Below are 19,374 nucleotides of genomic sequence, written 5' to 3' on the forward strand. Positions count from 1 at the left end.
TCTGTTGCCACAAAATAGCGATCGCTTATAGGAAGCAAGTATCTTGCACTACTCTAGGTTGAGGCAACAATTTAGGGGACACGCTGACCTCTTCAGAAGCATAAAACCAACAGCCAGCCCATGCTCCTGCCTCAGCACATGGTAGTTGCACACCCCACCATGCTGCCGCTATGTGTTGGAGGCAGGGACAGCTGAACATGGGACAAAGCAAAATGAGGTGCCACCAGCAGGCAGGGGAACACAGCGCTCTCCTCCTCAGTCCTTACATCATGCTGCTAGACAACCAAGTATAAAATCCCCATAAACCAGGCTGACAATTTTCTGTGGATGGAGACTTATGTGATTTCTCCTACTTTAAGATGACTGCACCTTTATTTCAGATGACTGAGCACGCTGAAATTTAAGCCCAAAGGTCTCAGATTCAAGCTCCAGAGATGACAATTACAAGAGTATCATTAAACTAGGTTACCAAGTGGAGAGATAGCCAGAGTCCTGGACAGCTCAGCAGTGTTTCAGATGCCTTTCTGTTGTTGTTTTGAAATGCACCTTGTTCTCGGCCCCAGGAATTACCCTCTTGCCTCTACTGCTTCAGGTGTTCCTCACTTTAACATCAAAGTCAGGATGTGACTCCACTCAAGAACAGCAGTTTAAAGCCCATCTCCTTCGGGCAGTAATGCTCTCACCCAATGCAGCCCTTTAGCAATCTTCCTGAGCAGGAGGGAAATTGTTGGGTGTTTGGGATCACCAGCCCATTTGCGTGCCTTCACCAGGCACTGTCATCCCAGAGAGCCCAGGTCATCTCCTGCCAGTGTTGGAGGAATTACATGGGCCCCCACGCTGAGGACAGGGGTCATGCTGGCTTGGGTGCAGTTCTGCAATTTCTCATCAGCATTTGACCCCAATCTGAAGCTACCATGGAACGGTAGGATAAAGCAGCAGGAGAGGGCAGAGCAATCTTGGTCCAATTTCTGCCTGATTCCATTAAAACTTGGCAGTAATGGATGTGTTCCTGAGGGATCTTCCAGGTCAGCAAGAGGTGATAAAAAAAATGTCTTCTCAGAGTGACTGCTGGAGCAGTTCTTGCTGGGACATGCCAACGGTGGTTTCTCACAGATCTAATGCAGGGATGCAGCATTAGTATTCAGAGCCTCAGGTCTTCGTATGCCACCATCAGAACTTATCATCAAAATTTGATCTATCTTACTGTCAGTAAAAACATTGCAATTGCAGGTATGCCTATGTCCTGCACGCACACCGAGGGTTACTATTCCCTTTTTGCCATTTTCTTGATTAGGCAATTTTTTTTTTTTTTTAATGTTTCCTCTTTACCTTTAAAATCTCTATATATCTAATAAAAGACCGTGTATCATCCGTTGATTGAGGTAAGCAGAGAGTAACACACTTTGCAAAAATGCCACTCATTTTAGCAAAATCCTCAGTGCAAGCTGAAATAAAAATAGCCCTTGTTTTTCCTCCTTCTCCATCCCACAGAATGCCCCCCAAGTGTCCCCAGGGGCATTTTTTTCCCCTGAGCTTTTCAAATGTTTGTTAATGTTAATAGTTATTTAAATCTGATGGAGTGTTTTATGCCTTCCAAGGGTGGAACAAGCCAATGAAGTCTTTTGTATAACGCAGTACGACAGATCTGTTTAAAGGTTAGAGGGGAAAACAATTTGTGAGTTTGTTTTGTGAGCCACGCTAGCTTTTTCTTACAGCATTGCTAAAGCAAAACTTTCCTCCTGGTTTACCCAAATCTCCTTTAACCTAGACCCCATTTGAAAGTCAGATATTCCTCTAATTACATTGTAGCTATTTCTATTTTCATCACTTTTGAGGGAATGACAGGCTGCAGAGGAGTATTTACTGAACACTGTTCTGAAAACCTCAACCTTCTGTTCTCCAGAGTGATGCGACGCTGTCCTTCCATACAGCAGTCACACAGTAAAGGGGGCTCGGCCAGTGTGCGCCTTTTTAGGAACAGCCAAACCTCATATTTCTTATTCCTACAGGTTTTCAACTGATTTCTTTTGACTCTGTCAAAAGTTCTGAGAAACCTTGGATATGCTCCTTATGAAATAAAAAACTAGCTGCAACGTGCAGATACTTGTTCACCTTCCAAAACATGGAGAGATTTCTTAATGTTCTCTCAACACAGATTTTCTTCTTTACCATCATTCTTCATGATTTGTTTAGTCAACTGATCAGTTATGCTAATTTCAGTGGAAAACGTGTTTCGAGATTTTTATTTCTGTATTTTCTTGTAGGCAGAAGATCTCCATAAGCCTCCACAAATGTCAGTGGAAAACAAAGCAATGGTACATTAGTGATTTATTATTTGGTATTTTGAACCAGAATAAAGGGAATAACGGGCATGAAAAATTATTCATAGGACTTATATTATTTCTTTTTTTTTTTTTTTTAAATGCATGAATTGTTGTCACTACAATTAGAAGATCATCAAAGCCTCATTTTGCTCATCAGTCTTCATGGCAGTTGTTTCACACCCACGCATGTTCTCTTCTAATACAGTTGAGGAGCTAATGAATAACTCCCCCTAACAAAGGGGCCATTCATCCTGGGCTTACAGAATTATTAGAGGAGAGTTGCGTAAATGTCACTGAAGACTAGTGTTTGCAGGCCTGTGTCTAAATTTGGTTATTCACAAGCTTTGCAGCTCAATATTATTGCTGAACTGTGATCGTTTTCTAATTACCTTAATAATACCTATTAAATCACTTGAATTGCATAAGCGCAGACCTGCTTAAATACAACTTAACCTAATAAACACTGGTCATTCATTAAACAATAATGGTCATTATTTTTAAGAAGGTTGAACAGAATCTTAAACTCACTGATTCCTGCATCATTACACATATGTTATTACAAGCAACAAAGCACTCACATTTTGTTTGGGAAACTTATGGCTTCGTGCTTTTGCACCAGAAGAGTTACTGAGACACAGTAACATCCTACGTTTCAGTATCTGCCCTATTTGTAACTGGCCACCTACACACAAACAATCAACAGGGAGAAAAAATAGTACTTTCACCTTAATGAGGGCAATCCAATTACTAAGGATGGGAAGAGAATGAGAAGCATCAATCTGTTGGCAGACAGCCTTCTTTAGGAAATGCAATTGTCACAACAGCAAAAACAAGAGGTGGCTTTAGGCCATTTATCCTGGTATTCGGTGTCTATCCCAAGAGCTAGAAGCCTCTTGTTCCTCTGTATTTTTGACATTTCCAAAAAACATCCACCCTTATACAAATCAGCAGTAAAGAAAAAAGCTAACACTCAAAATCCTCAAAGTCTTTTTAGCAGACTTTCTCATAGGCGGTAAGGTGGGTGCCATTTGATAAATGGTTATGTTTTCATTTAAGAAAAAAAAAAAAAGATGTTAGCCTTTTAAATAACATTTGAAATAGGTTGGCACTATCAATTATAGGAAATTAGTTAATAAATATAAAAGGTTGGACAAATGCTCTCTTGCTGAACCAATTAGTTCAGTGTTAGAATAGGAGTGATAATTGCTAAGAAAAGATGGCATTAAAAAAGCCAGCATGTAGAGATTTTGCTGGGTTGCCTAGCTAAGACAACAAGATCAGGTGCCAAAACATATCTAGGTTTTCAGTGTTGTGCAACTGCCTGTCATGAAAGCGCGAGGTTCAGCTTTCTAAAACGGAGGTCAATAAAGACACGTTTGCAATTGGGCTGTCAGCTCCCCAGAGTCCTTTCAGCACAGAACCGCAACCCCTCTGAAGTCCCTTACATGCATGGTTCACATTCCCATCCCCGTTTTGAGCCTGGCAGGAGCCCCTAGATGTCCTGTCCCTCTGCAGGAGGTCTCCCACGCACACTGGGAAGCATTGGTAAGGCTGGGCCGGTGGGAGGGTGCCGCAGTCCTGGGTGCTTGGGACTGTTGGTTCAAGCGAGTGAAAACCTTGCCTCTGACCAGGGCCAGGATGACATCCCTGTTATCTTCCACCCGTTGGGGGGAAAGCTGTGCGATTTGGGTCTGTGTGCCTGCATGCTGCTGTTGCTATAGCATGGCCACCGGCTCTAATCGTATTAATGGCATTTCACACTCTGGGAGAAGTCATTAAGGACTCTGTTACTAGGCACGGACTGCTGCTGGCTTGGTAACTGAGATACAGCTCCTGGAAACCTCACTAGTTCCCTCCAGAAGATGAAATTAAGCTCAGGATGGGATTTTAAAAGATGTGGGGGGAAAATGTAGATTAAGGTTGAATAGCAAGGCAAATAATTCCAAATCTGTGATAACCAACAGAAAATTTATAGCATTCAGTGTAAAAGTGCTTGAGCTAACAGAGTTTGAGGAAAAGCGTAAACACTGATTTTTGTCCTTACAGTTATTGTTTCATTTTGGATTCTGCACTGAAGTCTATTTCTATGGCAATCATTAAAACCCCTCTGCTTTGAAAAAGATTTAAAAAACCCACCACCAAACACACACACACACACTGCTTCATCTACCTGATTCTCCTCTTAGTTCTCTCTCCAGTTTGACACCAAAAATCTCCAGAGCTCTTTGTCTTTCCTCCAATTCTTCTAGCTGGCGCTGGACTGCCTGCAAAATTGTAGTGGTATAAAAGCTACAGACATAGCTTAAGAATTCAGAGGCAAAAGATGGTCTCAGTGGTTAGAGAAACAGCTTGAAAAGGTCTCAGAGGAGTCATGGGATTTGCAAATTCATTGAGCATATTAGGTGCTTAAGCAATTTAAGCACTAGGTATCTATCTACATTTTTATGTGGGTAAGTATCGTAGGTACTGAAAGAACCTCAGTTTTTCTGAACTTTAGCTCTTCCGTTGTAAAACAGAGATCATGACGTTTCTGTCCCTCACAAGGTGTGAAAAGTCAATACATTACACATTCAGAGGCACATATTCTGAGATGCTACATGAATAAAGCCCATATAAATATTGAAGGTTTACAGCTAGAAAGCTTTGCTAGCTATTTTGTTGTCCATAGGGTTTTGCTGTTTGTTTTGCTTTTATATTTCACAAGCTTTTGACACAGGGAGGAAAGGGTCTAATAGCTAAGAAATGATAATTCAGTGGCACTTCAGGAAGGACTTCTACATTCACTGGTCCACCCCCTTTTAAATAAGATTTTCAGAGGTGCCATGTGGATAATAAGCATGAAACACCTTAAAAGGTTGAATTGTCGAAGAGAGATGCTCCGCAGTTCCCATTTCAGGCTGTGTTAGGGCATACCAAGCCAAGCCCTCAGGAACAGCCTAACAAACACGAAAGATGGTTCGAAAAGTTTGGACTTGATTATTTCCACAAAGCAGTAAATAAGAGAAGGCATGTATGCATCTAATTTTACCTTGAGATAATTTACAGTTCTCAGGTAAAAACTATAACATAGTTGCTCTTACTTTGGATGAAATAAGATACTATTCTTCTTTCCCATGGGTTTTATTCTGTCACGGATTTTATAACAACAGCTAGATATTAGCATTTTCTAAAATCCACTGTCTGGTTCAAACACAAAATTTCTCTCCTTTTCAGTTATACATTTTGCAAAAGCAGTGATGTCTACAAAAACGGAGATTTCAGATTCACATCTGAAAAGCAACTTATTAATTTTCTTTTTTAATTTAATATTGGTACAGAAATAGCAAGTGGAAGCTCCATCCAAAACTATCCACCTGCTATAGTAATATAACAGAAGATGATAGACAACTCTGCCTTCAAAAAGCCTGCTCTCCCCACTACCATATCTCGATTACCATTACAACCTGAATTATTGAGATTAAATCTAGCTCAGGTTTCTCTGCCCTATGCTACAGCACAGACACACACAAAAAAATGCTAATGGCCACATAAGCCATTAAGATTTGTGTGTGTGTGTATATATATGCATATAGATATGTATGTGTGGTAAGTGAAATAAACCTGAAAATTTTGACACCTGAGAGAACACAGCCTGAGATCAAGTCATGCAGAAGTGCACTCTCAAATCTTTGAACTGTAATTGGAAATACTAAAACATTAGCAGAGTCCAGAGCTTTTCCAGCATTTTCCAAAGAGCAGGGCCTGCATAAAGTGAAGTGACTTTCCATCATTAACAAAGAAAATGGTTGACCTTCACTGTTATGGCAGAGAGAGAACAAAAACCATCACTGTATTTTCGTACCCTCCTGTAGTACATAGGGGTAATAACTGAGTTTCTTACGTTCTCAGGGGCTGATATTATTTCCCCTTTCTATCTCTTTCCCTCTTCAGTGTATTCTTCTCTTATTGCCAGTCACTATTCCCTCTTGTTCTTCATACACAATTACAAAATTATGATGATCTCTTGGGGCACACGTGGATTTGTCACATATAGAGTTGCAAGGCCCTGCCACATACATCTTCTTGCTCCTGATGTTTTGGAGGGATTTCAACACAGAAAGTGAGCCACAGTGAGGAGCGAGGAGAGGTGCAGAGCCCACACTGGATACCTCCTGTCCTCGCTAGCCACTCTTGGGAGATAAATGGGACATCTGCAAGCTACATTTTCACCTGTGCTTTGTGAAGCCTCTTCAGCTCCTCTTGTTTAATCAATTGCTTTGTCTCCTTCTCCAGCTTCCTTCTCCTTCTGAGAGTCCTTTTTGCCTACAAAAAAGAGAGAGGGGAAAAAAGAGGCAATCAAAGCATAAGTGTGCCACCACAGGTTTTCTCAAACCTTCCCCAGAATCACAGAACCATTGAGGTTGGGAGAGGCCCCTGGAGATTGTCTAACCTGACCCCCCTGCTTAAAGCGAGGTGAGCTACTGCAGGGTGTGTGGGGCAACCTGACCGAAATGAAAATATTCACGTAGGAATATTTTCGTGCATTTGCCTACATTGACTTCAAATCATTACAAGCTCTTATTGCAACCTTAAGTGAGTGTGAACTGTGTCTATCAATAAAAAAATGTCTGAATCTCAAAGTTGACTATATTCAACATACATGGCTTCTGCAGACATCACCGTGATCAGGGAGGAAGCCAGGCACAGGCAGTGGGAGGCACCAGTTTAAGGAAACTCAACCCATTTCCACTGCTGTAGCTGCTAAGTAGTAAAATTCACTTTGGATCATTTGTAACACAGTAAGAGGAACGTATCCGAAAGAAACAGCCATCGTAGGACACTACCTGAAGCCCTGCGAAACTTTCCCCAGTGCTGTTTCTCTACTGCATTACAGAGGTTTTTCGCCTTTCCTTGGAGCACCTGTCACTGCTGCCTGAAAAGCGGGGCAGCACGTGCTGCAGGGCTGGCCGAGGGAATCACCCACGCTTGCTCCATCTTGCCCTTGACCCAAGCTGTCTGGAAGTGCTTCGAGGCTGTGATTTTCCCATTTTAGAGGAGACAGAATACATGAACACCATAGACAAGATGATTAAAAAACTAACAAGCCAGGAAGCCACTAAAATTATTCCCACTGAGTTTTGCCAGAGAAAAACAGTGGTACTGGCAAAATAGCAGCCAGTGCTGGCATGAGAAGAAGTGCTAGGAGGCAGCCGAGAGAAACAAGCTGAGTGGGGAACGTGCATCAAAACTGAGTCACTGCTAACGCCCGTGTGCAACAGCTGCTCAGTCACCCCGTTTCTGGCAGCTGCCCTGGCAGCGCTGCCTTCCCCACTGCCTGGTCCTGCCTCTCCCTGGGGCTGCCTGAACTGCTGGGAGTTGCTCCTGTTGAGTTTTCTGCCATGTCTCCCTTCTTTTTTCTATTTTGTTTAAACTTTATTTAATTCACTATAACACTATCTTACTACGGATTGTCTTTCCTGTAACAGGAAAGATGAATGATGAATTCTGACATCTCAGCGCATCCTGACACAGACACTGGCGGTACATGCTGCCACACGCTGCTGCGCTTCTACCTCGTGGCACTGCGGTTCCTCTGGAGCTGTGCAACTGGGTTTCCATTCAAAGCCCCACTTAGCTTTCAGCTCAGCTGTTTTTTCAGTGTACTGGGCAGCCTCTAGCTTTGCTTTCTTTTTTTCCCCTCAAAGGCAACAAATCAAAAGGCCACCTCATACTGTTAATTCCACTTACTGGTATTCCCTCCACAGGAAAGAGGTAACCATATTTCTGATGAGCTATACAGGCAATAAAAGCTCTGTTTCTTCAAATCAGAGCTTGCTATCAAGAGTTCACTGGTGCTTTAATCCCACCGCTCCTGCTAGCCACAGGAATCGAGTTAGGGCTTGAAGACCCCCGGTGTGCAGCCGGTGTATAGTCTGGGTGCGACTTCATGATTCACGCAGTCGTGCTGATTAGGATAAACACAGCGTTTTCCACACAACCTGCCTGTAGCGCCTCTCAAATGAAGTTTTATTTCCCCAAGGGAAATCTGCATCTGTTTGGATTAATTTTTTCAACAGTTTGCTTGTTTGGCTACATATTAAGGCCACTTAAGAATGCAGCTTCGAAGTGGTTTCAGTGAAACATGTCTGCTTGTCAAATTAAGACCTTCTCTGTCAATGTTGGTGTAACCTGGGGGAATTAAAGATCCAAAGAGGAAACAGAAATTTTGATTTTCATCTGTCTTACAGAGTTTTAATGTATTTTTCTCTCCATGACACATAACCTCCACTGATAAAGCGTTCCCATCCCCACTTTAAGAAACTGTGGTGTGTTTTAGACCAAAATCATATGATGAATCTTAAATACAGTCCAACTGAGGAAATATCTTTGTTTCCAAGTCAAGGTTACCTTGTGTGTTAATGAAGGCTTGGATTCAAATTCATCATCGGAGGAAGAAGTAGAATACTCGGTAGCTTGTTTTCTGACAGGTAGGTGTTCACATCCTAAAATGCAGGAACAAAATAGTGAAGCAAAAAAATACTGTTCTTTAACTTACACAGACACTTTGCACCTGTCCTGAGTTCTAATCAGCAGCACCTAGAGCAATTTGGAAATTTGGCTCACGGCATTAAATTTTTGATCCCTGTCAAAAACTCTGTCTGGGTATATTTGATTTTTTTCAGGTATTACATACAAATAAATTAATTCGTTGAACATCCTGCATGTAGCATGCTGTTCTGAACGCACTCAACATTCATTAAAATGTATATCTGAAGTTAGCCATATTACCCAAATGATTGTATAAGGCTCACTATACAGTGTAATTGAATGCAAAAAGTCTGAGCCAGCTCTTAAACAAATTACCCTTATGTGGCTTGTAGCATCTGGCACCCATTTTTACTACATGACATCTGCTCAGTGTAAAATAGTTGGCGTCAGAATGTCTGGTCATATAAAAAAATCACAAATGTAATCAGAAGCAAATGGACTAAGAGAACAAGGCTTTATCACACAGCCTCATGCAACATAAATATTTCATTAATTATGTCTAAACAAACGTCACTTATTTTTCTGCTTTAGGAATATTATCACATCATTGAACTGTTGATTAAAATGCCATAATAAGTCAGGAAAATCCATACATCACAACAATGCACTCCATAAGGAAAACTCAAAGGCTGCCTCTGGAAGAAGCATGCTTTCAGAATTATAAATTAAATTACATTTAATTGCAGCAATTTTATCATGCCTGTTTTTCCAGCATCTTATTTCAACTGGGTGTAAATATTTGAATTTCTTCTTAATTTGTCTAATTCATAGCTTCATTCTCTTTATTCCAGAAAATAAAACTGCTTTTGGAACATCTGTCTCTACGCTTCAACCTGCTACAGGGTTAATGATTAACAGCTGGGCAACATCTTGGAAATGTACATTATTTAAAGCTAACAGAGCCATTTTTCTTTGTATCTGCGAGGTAACAGTTGGCTTTCTATGTGCAAGTTGTATTCACATTAAAATCACTTCCCATTCTCCCAGTGTAAATGTTTCTTCTTTGCCATGTCCTGAATCCCAGTCCTGAAGTAGGACTTTTGCCTCATAACATAATTTAAAATCAGGATCTATGAAATACCTTCATCACAGGCAGTAAAGCAATGAAAGCAAGTCCAAGTAATTTGAGGCAGAAATTCTGATCTTTCTCGGCAATCTCAATTTTAGAAGCACCCAGTCCTTGCATCAATGAAGCTGCACGCTCAGAGGGTCCAGTGGAGCAGACCTGGGTCCTGCCCTCCTTTTTGCAGGGCAAGTCCTTGGGCACCAGGAGGTGCAATAGCCCTGGCAGAAATGCCAGGTGGGACTCCAGCCGCACGCGTGATTCCCCTGCTCCAGAATTGCCCAGGCTGCCACCCCACACCTCGCAGCACTTGGAGGAGGGACACAGCTCCCACTTCCTGACCTGCTGGGGACTCTCCGATGGCTCACGATTGCTGGGGTCACACCGGTGCCATGCACTGCCCCACACTCTGTGGACAAGAGTGTAAATCCAGCTGTGCCCTGTCTCTGCCCCCAGCAGGGACAGTCAGCTGTAAAGCCCTTCCCAGTGCACGAAATGGAGGAAGGCATGGGGGTATCACAGTTACTATTTCTTTTGAGGATTAAACTCGCCTACCTTGCTTTTCACTGTGCAACCAAAAGTTTGCAGTAAGTACCTTGCGGTCAGGCCGCTGGTGAAATCAAGTTCCATAATATGCCTGCAGCAAACCTTACAGCCTGGCAGGGCTGGAAACACAAGCAATTACACGCTCCCTTTCTTCTCTCAGCTTTGGGAATAAGTGACTTCTTCCCTGTGTCCTCCTCTTTGAGTGATATCAATAATTTAAAAAGCGTTACAAGGTCTAGAGGAAAAGCAGCCTGCTGTAACACAAGGGCACCTGCCTCCTCCTCAGGGGTGTGACTCGGGAGCTGTTTGCCTTTCTGGGACAGAGAGAGGGTCAATGACTTCCCCAAGGACTTCCAAGGGCCATCTCATGGGCACGAGGAAGCTGATGTCTGTGCACGGAACAGATTCATAACATCCACAGTCCTCCCAATGCCTATCTGCTATGGAAAGCCAGGTATTTGCACCTTGCTCTGCAGAGAAAAGCCATTTAGATTGCTCCAAAACAGCTCAGCCTTTCAAGGGGTGTGGTACCCACAGCCCTGTGAGACAACAGCCACCTGACTGCAATCAGCAACATCCTTCATCATCTCCACCCACAAAGCCTACAGGATGAAGGACCACACAAAGCCACTCAGTGATGAGGCATCTGATGGATCTACCTGTGTGCATTGACAGTTATGGTCTCTGTCACATTCATTGCATATACATTTCACAGCACTGATGTTCTCTGCTAATACAATGTGGATAATTGAAGCATGGGCTGCTCCAAGGAGGTGCCCGGCAACACACAGCAGAGAGTGACAGAATTGGGATAAGAATAGAGGTTTTTGGCTCCCAGATGTGTGGTCCTGCCACATTTCAGGGATATAAAAACAGTTGGACAGTGCATTTCTTTCAACATGAAAAGGGCAGCCACGCAGTGTTCTGCTGAACTATTTTTCTTTGGCTATTTCCTTGTGGGAGAGACTGGAAATATGCTCTAAAATGTACCCCAGATGCAAATTTCAACTTCAAGACAACTATAACGAGCATAGTAAGGAATTACCTCACTGAATGAACTTGCTTTATGCAGAGCTAGAGAAAAATACCACAAGTTTATTCCATTTTGGAAAAAAAACACCAAACCCCAAAACTCTTCTGTATTACAGCGTCTATGTATAGACGTCTATCTATGTTCTACTATAGATAACAGAGCATTAATCTTTCTCATCTCCAAAGGGGTGGGATAGGCAGAATTTAGTCGCCAGCTGTGAGGATTTGGACAAGGAGTTCACACATAAAAATGTTCAACTTAGGGACTTTTACACTTACTTGGTCATTTAAATCTGAAACTTAGAACTACAATAATAAAGTTAGATAAGAATAATTTGTCTACTCCAAATATGTCAAGCTTTAAGGCTCCATAGCTACAGAAAAGATCTCAAAAACATATGTTTTTTTCCAAATATTAACACTTCTAGACTTGGGCTTTCTCTTTCCAGCCATCTCATTCCTTCAAAGTGGGATTTATTTCTTAAGTTCTCTGGCGTCTCCCTAACTTCCAAATTAACATATGTTATACTAGAGCTTTGCCTCCCCAGCTAACATGACTTTGGATCACTAGGAACGGTCAGACATAGTTTTAATTCTTAATTATAAAGGGGAAAGGAACAAATATTTCTGAAATCTTTATTAATCTATTCTTGATTTCTACCTCACAGTAGCTACTAGGAGTTTGGTCAAGAGACCTTTCCAGCATTCCTGTGATTTGACAGCTGTAAATCAGGTAACTGAGTATTAATTATTATTATTAATTGTTATTGAATCTGACAGTGTCACAGAATACGCTTCAGAGTACAAAGTTGGAGAAAACCTCCATTTCTTGATATTGGGACTTGGTATCCTTATATGTGTATGTCATAAGAGACAAGAAAAATTACATCCATAAAATTAAAATTCCTTCCTATGGCCAGTTCTTTACAGCTTGGTAATCCAAGGGTGGGTATCAAAGACACTTTGCTTTGGCCTAAGCGCACTGCCATCGAATGCCGTCAGCGGTAAAACCCTCACTGTATTCAGAAGGATCAACTGGACCAAAGTCCAGTGCTTTTGAGAACCCATCCCTTAGCATGTAAATCTAAGGTACTGGTTTTCCTAGGAAACTGGAGGTCCTCTGAACAAAGAGGGAGGTGTCATATGAAGAGGTTAAGAAGGTGATACCTTCTGTTAGACGTGGGAGCACTGCTGATTGCCCTGGAGATTTATAGGGAAAACCATCGCTGCCGTCACTCTGCATGTCACAGCTCACCTCCCTTTCCTGGGGTGTTTTTGTGTCACAGTAATGACTGTAGTCTAAATACACAGAAAGTCTTGGAGCAGGAACTGTTTTTATAACACAGTGTTATATTAATCTGTTGGCTTCCTCTGTAAGTGTCCAAGACTTCCTATTTTTATAAAGTCGTTGGAGTTAATCATGACCACTTAAAGCAGTTCAGTGTTTTACAAAAGAGAGAGGCAAAGCTACACTTATCTCTTGGGGCACTGGTGTCCCAAACCAGATGAGAATTGGCATGAGGTAGGAGATGAAAAGAAAGGCCAGTAGAAATCAAGAGTGGGCTTGGCTATTTGGCTTCACATCTCTGCTTCTCCTCGGATTTCTCGTGTGGTCTTAGGCATGTAATTTAATCTTGTAGTGTCTCATTTCCCCTTCTAAAATATGAAATCACTAAGATAACAGTGTCCTAGCTGACAAGAACATTGCAAAGACACAGACTTTCAGTAGTACAAAGATGCAGTAACGGGAACCATCTATGAACCTGAAATATTTGCAAGCAATCCCTTTTCAACCTAAAAGTGCACAAAAACAGCAAAGTGAGTTCATAACACATCTAATTTTCTCATCAGCTGAATTGGTTGTCCTGCTTAATGAAGTGAGCCATGTAAACAACACACAGTCACAAACTGAGTTATAACAACTCAACTCATCTAAGGAATGATTCTAGGAATGCTTTCACACGATCCCTACTCTGTCAGGGACAGAGATACTCCTCCCACATCTCAATCGCTATCAAGAAGCAAACCCACAGTCACAAACATCTGCCAATAACCAACCATCTTCATGGCTGGTCTTCAGAAGGTCTGTCTGTAAGTCAAAAGTAACCTAAGCCCTGGATCCACTACTACGTCTCATTACAAACACTGCTGATTTCAACTCTCTCATACAACCTGGCTTAGCTCTCTTTTTACTGTTGTTTCTCTGTGGTATTAATGATTTTTAGTATCTATAACTAACATGGCACTTTGGCATTTTTTTGAATTTCAAAAGGGCAAGTAGGTTTAGGAGAGAACAGTTAACCATCTGATTGATCATTTTTATTGATCGAGTTTTTGGGGTTTTTTTTTAACTGCAGGTTGGAACACAAAGGAGGAATCAAAGGACAAAAGCCTCAAAGATACTTGTGCAGTAAATCAAAAATCTGGAACTGCACCTAGAAACTCCAGTGTGGCTATTTAGGGACATTTGTATATTCTATAGGCAAACTTAGATCGGATTTTATTTTTTTTTTAAATCAATCTCTCACTGAAAACAGTGCATGAACCCCCATTGCTTCAGTAAGATTTGTCTAGTTAATCTATGGTACATAGATTACAGGTAATCTGTGCAGCCGGATCTCTGCACAGCCCAAAATTTCCAAGTGGCTCTGAGGAATAGCTTTCATGAAACAGAAAGTGTTAGCCAGAAAGCATTTAGACCAGGTCTGGATATCAGAAGCTGGAATGACCCATATGGAAGGTGTAACTGCAGGCATAAGTTTGAGCGACAGGCAATCTGCTGCTGAGTAATTAAGATCTCTGCTTCCTCATGCTGAGCTTCAGCCGGTGGCTGAACACTTGGCAGGAGATGACAGAAGGACAGAATATAGTTTTAGTTTGGACAGACACCTGGGTCTGAACTGCAGGAGTCATCAGGATAGGAAAGACATCTGGATGTGTATTTGCAGATGAAGTAACTAAGATAAGGTGTAGGGAAAGATGAGCAACATAACATAGAAGTAGATGTGTAGGGTGAGACTGAAGGTCCTTCCAGTCTGTCTCCAGCAGTGGATGTCTAAAGGAACACTATAGGCACCGGGCAGTCATACGTGATTCCTCCCCTTAACACTCACCCAGCCTCCAAGCATTTTTCAGTTCAGGAGCTTTCTAAATTGGAAGTGGTTTCTAAGCATTTGGTTAATCCTCAGTGGATTTCTCTTCAATGAGCTTGCCCAGTCTCATCTCAAGCCTATGGACTTTTATCACCCAGCTCATTCTTTGGCTCCACAAGCCAACAGCCCATTGAGGGAGAAAACACCAGCGTAATGTAAGACCAACCATACTTGCACAGAACAAGTCTGTCTGGCCTCAAATAGGATAGAAAAGCCCTACTGCAAAGAGCCAAGAGGAGTATGAGAAAGAGCCTCAATAAATTGGTTTCTGCAAGGTGCTGGGAGTATTTTTTTTTCTTTAAAGAATTTTCTGAGATGCATGGTAAATTTCAAAAGAGAAAAATAATGACATGTAATGTGGGCTAAAGCTCGTCATCAGTTCATGACTGAAGTTTGCCAAGCCTGCGCCTCAGACAAGTGCCAATATGAGACAGAAATGCCATTTTAGAGAGCCAGGCAGGACTTGGCTCTTTACCAGTCTGATTTACTCAAATATGAATGTCTGAAAAAGTTCAGGGAGCTGCAATGTTGAAATGTTGAAGAGGACAGATTACTGGGCAAATGGCTAGATCAAAGCTGCATTTTTTTCTTCTGAACAGACTTTGCAATGCCTATATTCAATAATTATAATAATTTAATAATTCCTCTTTTGGCTTGCACAGCAGAGGAATGCAACACATATTAAACCAGCATGTTTTTCCAAAATATTAAAAACATAAATAAAGTATAGCACTATTCAAACCTAACAAGAACTTTTCCCATTTTAGTAGGAACACAACATACCAATTATTGTAATACATTTAGTTAAGAGCAAGTCAACTTGGCTTAGTTGATGGGTCATGACTAGGTATAGACTCAGAAAAAGCCTCCCATTTAAGACCACAGCGTGGCAAGTGTGAACACTAGCAACTCTCTGTGGCTTCAGTGCAGTCCTTAGCATCCTCCGGCTCAATGAGGATGCCTGGTTTCGCGAGTTGCTGGATAAAGGATGCTCCAAGAATCTAATCCAAAAATTCAGGAATGAGAGCAGGAGTTATTCTATTGATTTTAATGAGCTTCAGATCAAGTCTCTCGTATACTGTATATCTTCCTCACAGTATGCAGTAGTTCTGAAGCAGAAAGGATGCAAAAAGGATCTGGCAGCTCACTGGGAACATTTCGGTGACTTCACATTTTACATACAGATAGTTATTTTAATGCTGCAGCACAGCAGCAATTTTGAGGTTACAGTTCGGGTTGCAATTTAATAAAGTAAGAAACAAACAGGTATGTCAATAAAATTCAATAAGTTATTTAGTTAAATAACTGTGACTTTCTGCAGTAGGCTAGTGAGAAGATGGATCACAGAGAAAGACAGGTGGGTGCAGCTCTCATACCTCGTATTTCATATCTGAAACTGTGCCGCACTTAATTCTTTCTGAGCCTATGCTCAGATTACTCAGATTGCTCTTTGTCTGACATCAATATTTCTTAGACTCGTCTGCAATTTTAATACTAACCTTGTTCTCACAAGCAAACATGAAAATTGATGCCTTTTAATCACTGCCCAAATAGACTCACAAATAGGTCAGAATATGTCAATAAGGTGCTATCTCCTCTCGAATAAAAGAACAAGGGGATATTAATGACACTGCAAAGCTCCCAAAAGTGTGTCTACAGTTCAGTCACTACAGCAGCAGACAGAGCTGAAGAGACACCTGCTGAGAAAGCACATACACAAAGCAAAGCTTCTTGCTATTGCAACTGTATTGCTTCAGTCGCTGAACTCCTCATGGAAAGGGTAGCAAATGTAGTCTACACTGCACTGGAGTTTTCGGTGCTCGTTCTTCTGCTTGCCCACTGTACTCCCCCTTCCACAACACACTCAGTGTCACAGCAGCAGCTGCTCTGCACAGCATCTCACTCTGCCTCACCGCTCCTTCCACCTCGGGGATTACATTTTCCTGACCCGAACACTTTTGAACAGCAGCGAGCAGCAGATCAAACTTGGATCCAGAGTGCTGCGCTCTGCTTGCAAATCCACTCTGCTCCTTTAAACCAGAAGCAACTCCTAAACATTAACCAAAAGATATATTTATTAAGTCTTTCTATGTAGAAAGTAACTATAAATTAAACATAGCATACAACAGGTATGTGTTTGCATGATCACACACAGGTCTTTTAAATGTTAAGTGCTATTACCAGAAATAAATAATTCCACTCATGCCCTCACCTGTGGAAGGATAATGTAGCCTGTCTTCTGGAGAATGGTCCTTCATGAAAGGCAGAGATGACAGGAAGGAATTCCCTTCTCTGTCACGAACTTTACTTCTCAGTCTATCAAAGAGCGACCCAAGACTCCCTTTCTGTGCAGAGTCATCCAGATTGTCCTTGGAGGTGTTCTTGGGCTCTGGAGATGACAGAAGGAGGCACTTTTCATTACAGATAAATACGCCATCCATGGGAGCCCCTGGAGGAGTCTCTTTAAAGGTAAACTTTTCTAGGAGTCCTGGGACATCCTCCATCCTAGTGCAATATGATTTCTGAGGTATACTGGTCATTTTGGAAGGCCTTGTGTGAGGACTGTAGACTGGGAAGGATACCTCCTCGCTGTAATCCCTTGGAGATCTCTCTTCAGAGCCAGCAGAAAAATGAGATGGATTTGAGAGAAGGCTCCCATTTCCTAAATATTCTCCTGCCCACTCCCCTACTTTAAGCTCCTGTGGCTGAGCGTTATTTGCTCTATTATTGTTACTGTTCGTTTGGCTTAGGGAATAGCTAGGAGTACTGGGGAAGCTGAAGAAAGCTTGTTCTGAAGAGGCTTTGGTTTTGCTGTCTGAGTCCTGCTTTAGTCCTTCTGGAGACGAGGTTAGAGGCTCCAAAATGGACTTTTTGATCGCATTGGCTATGAGCCTCAGTGGCGATTTTGGCTGGCCAGCTGCGTGCTCCCTGGCAACTGCATCTCGACTCCTCAGAGCATCTTTTGTGTCAACTGGCAAAGCTGGTGGAGCATTGTCTGCAAATAAGAGAGGCACAGGACAACCAGATAGTTTGAACACATCTTTTCTGCAGTCAGCATTCTTCTCCTCTGAAGTCCCCAGCGCTCCTTTGTTTTGATACCCTGGACTGGTTCCACCTAAGTCCGTCCTGTTTGAATCATACGACAAGGGTTGCTGTTGAGTACAAAGCACCAGCCTCTTTTTTGCCTCCTTTAATTCTTGCTCAAGCTTTTCTTCTTGGTGCCTTGTATTTTTGCCATCTTTCTCTTTCAAATCCAGAGATGACAGCACTTTTGTCTTCCAGTTAAAATCTTCTGGTTCAGAGGTATATTTCAGGTTTTTTTCCTTCCAGCCCTGGGCTGTGTATGTCCCAATGTCACCATCTATATCTTCAGCCTCATAAAAATCAGCAGCCAGCGTCCCATTCCCAGGGGGGGTCCGTGGAGAACTTCTAGTGCTGCTCTGAAAAGGACAATGGGGCACATAGAGGTGGATGTCTTCAGGCATCTCTCTGGCTTTTTCTTTTCTTTGAAATACTGGGCTGTAGGGTTTGAAATGTCCTCTTGTAACCTCTGGTGGTTTCTTGTAAGAAGCCAACTGTGAAGTGCATGAAAAGAGATTATTTTAGTGGTTAAAAATATTGTTTAATGTATCTTTTATTTCATATAATATTTTAACCAATTTCAAATCTTAACATAATACTAATAAACATAATATTTACTTTATATACACATATATACACACATATATATGTAGATGATAACACAATAAGAAAAGTTTTCCTCCCTAAAGGGCTAATATTTCTCTAGGAGTGGAGATCTAATACTGCTGGAAATCGTAATAGACTAAAAATAATGTTATTCATGCTAAGAACGTGTCATATCTTTATGAATTACCTTTAATATTTTCCTTAGAAAGAAACAGTCTTATCTACAGGAAAATAAACAAAAGCAGATTTGCTCTATTCTCCCGTGTGCATTCCAGTTGCATCACCTTAGAGTTTCCAGCAAGCACAAGGGACCACAATTCATCCTCTCCAACTGCTATTGCAATTGTAATATTGCATGCTTACATAGCACAGGTAGGAATGAAGGAACTGACCCAGAAGAGGTTGTAAAATGCAACACAGTAGTTTTAAAAAGTTCAGTTAGTTCTCTCTTATGATTATTTTTCCTTTGGTGAAGACTTAAATTCATTACTCTAGCCACCAAACTCTTCTGCTGGAGATAGTAACAAGGATAAACGTCCACATTATCTAGCCAGCAGATGAAAACTAGAGGGTTTTTTTCCTTCTTAAAAGGGAGGCATTTTATCCTCAATGCTATGCAATAAAGGATGGTGAGAAGATTCAATTCCTGTTTCCACTTATGTGCCAGATTCCCAAATTCACACAGGTGAAGCCATTAATCTGTCTGACTTCCGTTTCCCAGAAGCATCAGAAGTAAGGCAAAAATCATTACTCCCTGTTTCACAGGTATATTTGATGACTAAAATTAATATTGGCCAGGATCTCAGATAAAAAACCATGAGAAACACCAATAAACAAATAAACACCCTCTTAATCCTCTCTCTTTAGAGTAAGAAAAAGGCCGCTATGTGCTGCTTATAGAGTGGGAGCTGCAGCATAGGAGTCACCTCTCCTCGAGCGCAGCACGGCCAGGCGGCATTGTGCAGCTCTGCTCCCCTGGGACGTTCCCTTCCTGGCCCTATTGTCCTGGACCGGATTTCAGCTACCACCGTGGATGTGGAAG

General features: G+C 41.7%; 1 protein-coding gene across 1 annotated transcript in view; it reads right to left on the minus strand.

Annotated features, from left to right (window-relative positions):
• Positions 1–19,374, minus strand: part of MICAL2 (microtubule associated monooxygenase, calponin and LIM domain containing 2) — a 159,983-nt gene that overhangs the window by 3,500 nt on the left and 137,109 nt on the right. Inside the window, exons 31-34 of the mRNA XM_076343970.1 lie at positions 16,858–18,220; positions 8,712–8,806; positions 6,534–6,626; positions 4,495–4,588 (exon numbers count right to left, since the gene is read on the minus strand). Coding sequence (XP_076200085.1) covers positions 4,495–4,588; positions 6,534–6,626; positions 8,712–8,806; positions 16,858–18,220 — 1,645 coding nt within the window. The remainder of the gene's footprint in view (positions 1–4,494; positions 4,589–6,533; positions 6,627–8,711; positions 8,807–16,857; positions 18,221–19,374) is intronic.

The sequence above is a fragment of the Aptenodytes patagonicus genome, chromosome 7 (assembly GCF_965638725.1).
Source record: "Aptenodytes patagonicus chromosome 7, bAptPat1.pri.cur, whole genome shotgun sequence".
Taxonomy (NCBI): Eukaryota; Metazoa; Chordata; class Aves; order Sphenisciformes; family Spheniscidae; genus Aptenodytes; species Aptenodytes patagonicus.